Raw genomic sequence first — 10,322 nt, forward strand, 5'->3', positions numbered from 1 at the left:
AGGAAAAACTAGATCGAAGCTTCTAAGTCAAATACCCCTGCCAGTCCTCACCGCCCTCCGGGGCTTCTGTTCCTGGCAGCGTGTGTGGGATGAGCCCTGAGGGTTGGGGTAGGAGCTGTGACCTGGCTGGGGGCTCACTGCCAGCCCCCATACCACCCCCACCCCCATCCTGTGTGACCCACGGCCCCAGTGATCGCCTCCAGGTGATGCTATCTGGAAAAGCTCTGAGACGAGCAGCTGGGGCAGTGAACATCAGGCAGAAAGCAGGATCATGGGAGTCAAAGGGTTTCTGAGGACGATTTTCCAGCTGGCGTGTTAGATTCTAAGCATGTCTGTGAGCTCTGGGAGATGGGCAAACAGGAAGACAACACCCTAGATCCAGGAACTCAAGGGTGAAGGAATCACAAAGTTCAAAATGGCATGTGCGTTTGTAAAGACCTTCTGTGATTCGTGGAGTAGTATATAAACAGCCAGTCTCTCCATGCTTTCTTTGGTAAGAAAGGTGAATTTCTACTCATTTCATGGATGAGGAAATTGAGGTTTCACCAGATGAGAAGCTCAGCCAAGGACACTGGGTCAGTCAGTGGTAGAGCAAAGCCCATCCCTAGTCCCCAGCCTTGAGTTGATGCTTTCAAATTGTGGTGCTGTGGAGAAGATTCTTGAGAGTCCCTTGGACAGCAAGGAGATCCAACCAGTCCATCCTGAAGCAAATCAGTCCTGAATATTCATTGGAAGGTTTGATACTGAAGCTCCAATACTTTGGCCACCTGATAAGAAGAGCTGACTGATTGGAAAAGATTCTGATGCTGGGAGAGCCTGAGGGCAGGAGGGGAAGGGGGCGACAGATGATGAAATGGTTGGATGGTGTCACCGACTCAACTGACATGAATGTGAAAGTCGCTCAGGCGTGTCTGACTCTTTGTGACCCCATGGACTATACAGTCCATGGAATTCTCCAGGCCAGAATACTGGAGTGGGTAGCCTTTCCCTTCTCCAGGGGAACTTTCCAACCCAGGGATCAAACCCAGGTCTCCTGCATTGCAGGTGGATGCATTCTTTACCAGCTGAGCCACCAAGGGATCCCAAGAATACTGGACTGGGTAGCCTATCCATTCTTCAGCAGATCTTCTCGACCTGGGAATCGAAGAGGGTCTCCTGCATTGCAGGCAGATTCTTTACCAACTGAGCTACCTGGGAAGCCCATGAGTTTGAGCAAACTCCAGGAGATAGCGAAGGACAGGGAAGCCTAGCATGTGACAGTCCATGGGGTTGCAAAGAGTTGGATACAACTTAGTGACTGAATGATGACAAATCCAGAGCCCCTGATTCACCCAGTGTCAGGGCTGCCTTCCAGCTCCCCAGTGAGGACACAGCAGAACATGAATGATCTGGTTTCTTGGAGAGGGTGGTCCCCTACCTGGGGATCCTAGGGAGAAGGGTTGATCCATCGGGTCTCTGCTTCCTACTGCTCCTCTGCATTCTTCCATTTTTCTTTTCTGTTTGAACAGCATAAAGGAGGGAATAGACAAGACCGTCATGGGGATCCTGGTGTCTTACCAGATCAAGGTGAAGCTCACGGTGTCAGGGTGAGTGTCCACGCCCCAACATGCCACCTGCTCTGTCTGGCCGTCAGCCATCTGAATGGTTTTGTTCCCCAGCGATTGGGAGACAGAAAGCAAGAAAGGTCCACAAATTCTGCCAATTACATGGTAGGGTTTGAGAAAGACTCTGTTTGTCTAGTTTCACAATTCTGCCTGATGTAACATTACAGAGAAAAAGATAGAAAAGCAGACTGCAAAACACATAAACTACAGGTACCTCCTTGCAGTCCAAGGGACTCTCAAGAGTCTTCTCCAACACCACAGTTCAAAAGCATCAATTCTCCGGCGCTCAGCCTTCTTTATAGTCCAACTCTCACATCCATACATGACCACTGGAAAAACCATAGCCTTGACTAGATGGAGCTTTGTTTGCAAAGTAATATCTCTGCTTTTTAATATGCTGTCTAGGTTGGTCATAGCTTTTCTTCCAAGGAATGTCTTGTAATTTCATGGCTGCAGTCACCATTTGCAGTGATTTTGGAGCCCAAGAAAATAAAGTCTGTCACTGTTTCCATTGTTTCCCCTTCTATTTGCCGTGGAGTGATGGAATCAGATGCCATGATCTTAGTTTCTTGAATGTTGAGTGTTAAGCCAGCTTTTTCACTCTCCTCTTTCACTTTCATCCAGAGGCTCTTTATTTCTTCTTTGCTTTCTGCCATAAGGGTGGTGTCATCTGCATATCTGAGGTTATTGATATTTCTCCCAGCAATCTTGATTACAGCTTGTGCTTCATCCAGCCCAGCATTTTGCATGATGTTCTCTGCATATAAGTTAAATAAGCAGGGTGATAGTATACAACCGTGACATACTCCTTTCCCAATTTGGAACCAGTATTTTGTTCCATGTCCGGTTCTAAATGTTGCTTCTTGACCGGCATACAGATTTCTCAGGAGTCAGGTAAGATGGTCTGGTATTCTCAACTCTTGAAGAATTTTCCACAGTTTGTTGTCATCTCCCCAGTCAAAGGGTTTGACGTTATCAATAAAACAGAAGTAGATGTTTTTCTGGAACTCTTGCTTTATCTATGATCCAATGGATGTTGGCAATTTGCTCTCTGGTTCCTCTGCCTTTTCTGAATCCAGCTTGAACATCTGGAAGTTCATGGTTCACGTACTGTTAATGCCTGGCTTGGAGAATTTTGAGCATTACTTTGCTAGCGTGTGAGATGAGGGCAATTGTGTGGTAGTTTGAGCATTCTTTGGCATTGCCCTTCTTTGGGATTGGGATGAAAAATGACCTTTTCCAGTCTTGTGGCCACTGCTGAGTTTTCCAGATTTGCTGGCATATTGACTTCAGCACTTTCACAGCATTATCTTTTAGGATTTAAAATAGCTCAACTGGAGTTCCATCACCTCCACTAGCTTTGTTCGTAGTGATGCTTCCTGAGGCCCACTTGACTTTGCATTTCAGGATGTCTGGCTCTAGGTGAGTGATCACACCATCATGGTTATCTGGGTCATGAAGATCTTTTTTGTACAGTTCTTCTGTGTATTCTTGCCATCTCTTCTTAATATCTTCTGCTTCTGTTGGGTCCCTGCCATTTCTGTCCTTTATTGAGCCCATCTTTGCATGAAATGTTCCCTTGGCATCTCTAATTTCCTTGAAGAGCTCTCTAGTTCTCTTCAGAAAAGCATGGCTGCTGGGAAATGAGGTCACAGTGCGTCTCAGCAGGCTCCATCCATGATGGGGGGCCTTCTCGCCCCCCAAAATCATTACAGGACTGGTAGTCTCCTTTTCACACTAGAGCACAGATATCTCATAGTTCTGAGGAAATGGTTTTCCATCTTTTTTTGAATTTCTTTCAATTTAAAAATCTCATCAAGGGACTTCCCTGGTGGTCCTGTGATTAAAATTGTGTGCTTCCAACTCAGTGGGTGTGGTTCAATTCCTAGTTGGGGAACTAAAATACCACATGCCACATGGCGTGGTCCAAAAAAAAAACAAGAAAGAAATCTCATCAAAAGGGAAAAACTCAACTTATCATTTTCCTTTTCAAATTCCATTGCCAAAGGCTCTGGCCTTTTACCTTAATGAGTCCTGGGTAGTTCAGCTATCAAGGCAAATCTATGTGTCTATTCCATAAGTCTCAGTGGACGAAGAGTTCCCCCAAATTTTGGTTGGGACCACAAAGTAGAACATGGGTTGGTTTTGCAGATTTTGTTAACACAGCATTGTAGTTGTCCTGTTTTACAAAGCGTATAGTGTTGAGACTTCCCTGGCAGTCCAGTCGTTAAGACTCTGTGTTTCCAACGCCAGGGACGCAGGTTCGATTCCTGGCTATGGAATTAAGATCCAAAATGCCCTGCAGCAAGGACAAGATATATATGAGATATATATATGATATAATATCTATATCTATAAAGTGTATAGTGCTTTCTTTCACTTTCTCTGAGAGGCTCTAAAACAGAGTCGAATGTAGCAGTCAAGGTAAGCGTTTAGCAGGTATTTCATGGTGACCTTTGTGGCCATGAGAGAAATTCTGGACTGGGGTTTATTTTTGAACTTTAGGGCTTTAACTAATCCACTTGAGAAAGACATGGAGTTACAAGCAGAGAGGAATAGTGGAGTGCACCATGAGGAGCACAAAGATCTTGAAACTTGTGGGTGATGAAGGGCCCGAGGGGGGGCGTATGCACTTCTGAATAATGGCAAGGAGGGTCGTGTTACCACCATGGACAGTCCCCACAGCCCTGTTTGTGTTTTTGTTTCCTAGCCTTCTGGGAGAGCTCACCTCCAGGTAAGCCTCATTACCGTCCTTCTCTGCCTGATTCCAGGGTCTGAAGGGGACAAACCTGGGGTTTAAAACAGGACTGTGAAGTCCGGTTTCCCAGTGTCGTGCTCAGCGACATGGGGAACCTTGCCCGCTCACACTGTGCGAACCTTGGCTGACAGGTGTGAGGCTGGGATGTTTCATGGAGACTAGCTCGGTCTGCCCCTGGATGGAGACACACACATAGAGACACCCTCAGAAAACAGGCACATTCCACGCAGTTGCCCCTGTGTGTACGCACATGTGTTCAGGGGTGAAATATACATAAAGTGAAGTCTACCATTTTAACCATTTAAACCTGTGCAGTTCAGGAACTTCCCTGGTGGTCCACCGGTTAAGACTTTGTGCTTCCAACGCAGGGGGCACAGGTTCAATCCCTGGTCGGGAAACTGAGACTCACATGCCGCTCGGTGCAACCAAAACAGAAAAAAACACCACACGATAGAGTTCAGTGGCGTCAAGGACACTCACAGAATTGCGTGACTGTCACCATTCTCTGGTCCTTGTACCTGTGCCCGTCCCAGAAGGAAGCCCCGTGCCTGTGGAGCCATCTCTCCCACTCTCCCCACTACTTGGCAACTGCTAACCTACCTTCGCTCTGCAGATGTGCCTCATTTGGACACTGTGGATGAACGGGATCAGGCAGTTTGTCCCTCGTGACCAGCTCCCACTGGGCACGTTTGCAGTGTCCCTGTTGTCAGTGCTTCTGTCCTGTTTGTGGCTGAGATTCAGCCCATGCTGTGAGTGGACCACATTGTGTTCGTCCATTCATGGCGGGTGGACACTTGGGTTGTCTCCACCTTCGGGCCTTTGTGAATACCGATGGCAGGCTTTGAAATCAGGCACACAGAGGCAGCAGGCAAGAAGCGTCTGAGGCAGGCGCTGGCCTTACATACGCCGTCACTGACTCCTGTCGCCCCTGCTCCTGTGGAACCAGGGCAACCTCTCTCCTAGGCCCTGGCCACAGGGGGACCCACCAGGGCGCCTTATCAACAGATGAGATTTGACCAAAGCGGTGACCCAGGGTGGGAAGCAGTGGGTCCTGGGTGAAACAGGGAGTAACCCTTGTCCCCCGCCGACCCCCCAACCCCTTTCCATTCTTCCTGTGTCCAGATTTTCCTTCTGTCCCTTCCTGACTCCCTGCCCTCCTTTTTCTGTATAAATTCCAAGCCACCTAAAAGTCCTGGAATTGGCTGGACTCTGTTCATCACAAGGGACTGCTCTCCACAAGACCCAGGTCTCCAGCATTGAGGCCGATTCTTGACCTCCCCTGAGCCACCAGGGGAGCCCAGGTGGCACTAGTGGTAAAGAAATTGTCTGCCAATGCAAGAGACGTATGTTCAGTCCCCGAGTTGGGAAGATGCCCTGGAGAAGGGCATGGCAACCCACTCCAGTATTATTGCCTGGAGAATCCCATGGACAGAGGAGCCTGGAGAAGCTACAGTCCACAGGGTCTCAAAGAGTCAGACATAACTGAATTGACTTAGCATACACTATGTCCCTGGACGTCCCACTACTTAGCATGTCCCTGAAACTAATAACCAGGAGGAAGGGGGACCCCAAAATCCTGGCCGCCTCAGCCTCGTGCAAGTGGAGTTTCCGGACCACATTCCAGGGAATACATTTAAAAATTCCTTCCTGACCACTTCCTGATTTCTGGTTTGTTTTGTTTTGGACCTCGCTGAGTTGTCCTTCAGCTGAGGCCTGGGGATCTTTCTCGAAGCTCTGCACCCACAGCTCTCGGCTGTGCATTTACAACCATGTGCATTCTGACCGCTCTGCCTCCTTTGTTTCTAGTGAAGTGGCCACTGAGGTGCCGTTCCGCCTCATGCATCCTCAGCCAGAGGACCCAGGTCAGTCACGCATCGTCTTGGCTTTCTCTAGGCCTGCGCCACCCGCGGATTTCTTACTTAGCCACTGCTAGTTCTTCCTTGACCACATCTCTGGGCACAGACGGGGCCAGGCATCCGAGGTTGCTGGCCACATTCAAGTGCCCTGGGCCCTCCCAGAAACCAGGGCTCAGGGACTATGTCAGGGTGCTCGTCCAGTGGTCCAGGCGGTTTGTCCGGCTCCAGTGAGTGCCCAGAGGATGTAGCATCCTTGCTTGGATGTGGGCTATCTCGTTAGGTTTTGTTAGGAATGATTTAAAAGCAGACACTTTGCTGTAAATAGGCTTGGGTTGAGATTTAAAGAAAATTCGGGAAAAAGATAAATTTGACAGCCTGAGGCTTTCGTGTTTCATTTGAGAGCATTAATAAGAATTTAGAAAGTGAGTGTTTCTGAGAGTGGCAGTTACGATGAGAAACAGAAGTCACTACAAATGAGGGTCAGGCTGGGATCCTAATGCCTGGGCTCCTTTGAATTGTCAATCCATTGGCTCTTGTATGGATGTTAAAACCAAATGAAGCCGTGGTTGTGCAGCTCTGTGAGCAAGCTAAAAACCAGAGGGCTTTAGCTTGTAAAGCTGCGCATGTAAATAGGTGAATTGTATGACACGTGAATTGGACTTCTCCGGTGGCTCAGACAGTAAAGAATCTGCCTGCAATGCAGGAGACCCAAGCTTGATACTTGGGTCGGGAAGGTCCCTTGGAGAAGGAAATGGCAACCCACTCCAGTATTCTTGCCTGGAGAATTCCATGGACAGTGGAGCCTGGTGGGCTGTAGTCCATGGGGTCACAAAGAGTCAGACACGACTGAGCAACTAAGCACAGCACAGCTGTTTTGAAAGAGATAAATGAACCAGCAAAATTAATATGGATGCAATCTCAGAAATTCTGAGGAAGAATTCTCCACTGTGTGTTAAGGTGGCTTAGTTGGCAGGAAAGAAAAATGGACCTGTCTGGATGAGAACCCTCCAAAGTTATAGTAATTAAGAACATTTTAAGTAAAAGTGGTGTAAACAAGTGGGGTTTATTTTTCTTATATTTTATAAAAAGCCTTTCTACACTGATAATGAGACGGCATTTAAACATCAGAATGAGCCCCCATATTCATTTTGGCTTTGTCTCAAAACTATTTTGTCTCAAAGTATGTCTTCCAAATATTTTGGATTCAAATATTCAGTGTGCTTTGCCAAAAGCTTCCCTTGGGGGAAAAACACACAGCCTAACCATATTTTTTTTTTTTTTTATTATTCATTTATGCTTGTGTCATTAAAGCACTATTTTAAACTCTGTGAGGCTGAGATGCATTCTGGTCCCTTTCAAGGCCATTTTAAAACTATGACGGGAGTAGATGTCATCGCTGGTGTCACATCCTTTTCTGGCCCTGTGGACAGACTTTAGGACTTCTCTTGGGGGAAGTGGGGTTATTCCTTTCCTGGGTATGACGTCTTCATGTTCCAGTCATTATGGCCCTTATACTGAACATATTACAACATCAAGGCTAAGACAATGATCTTTCATACTGCCAGATTTCAGGGAGAAAGAACAAATTACCCCACGGACTAGGAGTTCTGATTCCCAGAGGTTTATGCGTCCCAAGTTTCATTTGCAGATGCACGCTCGTATCTTTCTCACTAGCCTGGTCCTCGACTCCCTGAGTCTAGACGAGGAGATGCTAAACAGTGGAAGCATAAACTAGAGTTAAGAAGGCCTGCCAGGGATAGAGGCCAAGTGATCTGTATGCAGTAAGTGCTAGAGAAATGCTACTGAGTTTTTACTGTCCTCTGTCTAGAGCATTCTTAGAGAATTCAGGTGTTGACTCTCTTCAAGGCTGTTGGTTGCACTTAGTGTAATTTTATGCTCAGCACCGAAGCGGGGTGTCCAGGATGGTTCTTGCCCAGTGTTGATTTTGATGCATCAGCCTCTTGGTAGGTCTCCTCACCCCTCAACAGCCGCTGGGGTGCAGGTTCAGTGTCAAGTCCCAGGACTCACCCCTAGAGAGCAGGACTTGGAAGGTGGACCTGGTGTACTTCCACCACATGGGGTGGGCCGTTAATAGCTCCCGGGGACTCTAATCTGGACAAGGTCCAAAGGGCATGTCATAGGGAGAAAGGCTTTGAAAAGAGAAGCCCAGCCTCAGAGGGGGTGAGGTTAAGCAGGGAGAGGGTCTAGAGGTGAGGTTGTGGCTGTTCCGTCTGGGGAGGTGCAGGTTGTGGAGGCAACTTTTGGAGGAAGCGATGGTTAAAAATGCAGGGAGAGGGACGTCCCTGGTGGTCCAGGGGCTAAGACTCTGTGCTCCCAATGCAGGGGGCCTGGGTTTGATCCCTGGTCAGGGAGCCAGATCCCATGTGCCGCAACTAAGACTCTGAGCAGCCAAATCAATAAATGACTATTTTAACAAAAACAACGAAAATGCAGGGAGAAAGGCCCTCCGAGGGGGACCTAGCCAAGAAGCAGGAATGACATGCAATTTTCATGAAATGCGTGTTTCCGGGCCTTTTATTGCTCCCCCTGTAAAGTGACGTAATGAAGGAAGAAGAGTTCTGCTAGCCAGGACGGATGCTAACAGATGTCTCTCCTCTCTTCCACGCTCACAGATACCGCCAAGGAAAGGTGAGCACTGCCCGGCACCATCCCCGTTCCGTGACCTCCTCCTCCGCAACCCTAGAGCGAGCCTTCACACTTGTGTGTGTTTTGTTTTTTCTTCTTCTTTTTTTTGAAATGCAAGTGCCTGACTTAGGCTTTGATTGCCGAGGCATCCACTTCAAAGAGGCATCCGCTCCAGTGATGGCTATCTTGAATAAACACATTGCCAGCCACAGGACTGGGCCGGCTCTCCCCACTGAGGCGCCTCTGTTTTAGAGATTTCGGTTGATTTCAGTAGCAGATCCTTCGAGCCACTTGTTCTTTTGTCTTGGTACGCTTTAAATTCCCCTCTCTTTGTTTTAAAACTCACCAATAAAGACTGAGCCCTCGAAATTCTAGACCCTTCCCCCCCGGCCTCGACCCCAATAAAGGCAGAGTGCCCCAGGCCCGTGCCCCTGAGCTCTCTTTATCCACGACTTTGCTGTGTGGTCCCAGGTGTGCTGTGTACCTTCCAGGTCCTGTAAGTAATAAACCTTTATTTTCTCAAAGTTTCCGGATGGTTATTGCTGAAGGGTGTCTTGCAATCCTAACAGGAACCACGAGGGCCAGGCCAGCCACAGCAGTGGCTATTGATAGGCTAAGACCTGCACAAAACAAGCACTCACCCTCTTGGGGGGGGTTCTTTCTGTAGACGCCCCACGCTCTCAACACTGGCACATGCCCTGGCTTTCCTTTTGCTCCCTACTATTAGGGCATGCACACATGTGGACACACGCACGCATGTGCACGCACGCACGCACACAGTTATCCCAAGCATGTATGTGTGCTGTGTGGGTTCCTTCATTGTTTCATATTTTTGTTTGCTAAAGCGATTTTACACGGAAAGCTAGGAGGAGGACGGCCTTGTCCCCCGTTGCATCAGTGGGAGAATCTTGACGGGTTCCTCTTGCAAAAGGAAGATCAAGGACCTTGTTTTTCCACCAGATTTCATCGCAAGCGCCAAAGAACATGCCTTGATCAAAATGTTCTTTGTTTTTATTTTAGTTTTCAGGATGAAAATTTTGTTTTTGAGGAGTTTGCTCGCCAAAATCTGAAAGATGCAGGAGAATATAAGGAAGAGAAGACAGACCAGGAGGCGGCTATGGATGAGTGAAGAGGCGGCTCAGGACATGGGATGGCGGGGTCGCTAGCCGCATGGTAGCAGGGCTCCAGTTAGCCCTTTAGTGACACTGAATTCCAAAGTGTGGGTCTTCTTCACAGAAATAAAGCTTGTTCTGCCCTGGCTGTGAGTCAAGCTGACTTGTTGGGGAGGCTGAGTGAGTTAGTAACACCCAAGGGGCAGCCTGGGGTCTGGGGGTGCGGGGGCATGGGAGAGTGGGTTGGGGGCAGAAGAACCCATCAAGGTTAGAAGGCACCCTAAAACCATGTGCTCGCCCAACGGGTGGCTGGTGTGTCCTGGGCTTTCTCCAGGGCCTCTGGGGT

The 10,322-nt window shown here is 48.3% G+C and overlaps 1 protein-coding gene across 1 annotated transcript in view; it reads left to right on the forward strand.

Annotated features, from left to right (window-relative positions):
• The window catches only part of SAG (S-antigen visual arrestin), a 29,734-nt gene extending 19,624 nt beyond the window's left edge, over positions 1-10,110 (forward strand). Inside the window, exons 11-15 of the mRNA XM_055587029.1 lie at positions 1,509-1,586; positions 4,315-4,338; positions 6,169-6,224; positions 8,852-8,867; positions 9,885-10,110. Coding sequence (XP_055443004.1) covers positions 1,509-1,586; positions 4,315-4,338; positions 6,169-6,224; positions 8,852-8,867; positions 9,885-9,993 — 283 coding nt within the window. The 3' untranslated portion in view covers positions 9,994-10,110. The remainder of the gene's footprint in view (positions 1-1,508; positions 1,587-4,314; positions 4,339-6,168; positions 6,225-8,851; positions 8,868-9,884) is intronic.
• Positions 10,111-10,322: the final 212 nt, after the last annotated feature.

This window comes from Bubalus kerabau, chromosome 6, assembly GCF_029407905.1.
Source record: "Bubalus kerabau isolate K-KA32 ecotype Philippines breed swamp buffalo chromosome 6, PCC_UOA_SB_1v2, whole genome shotgun sequence".
In the NCBI taxonomy this organism is placed as follows: Eukaryota; Metazoa; Chordata; class Mammalia; order Artiodactyla; family Bovidae; genus Bubalus; species Bubalus kerabau.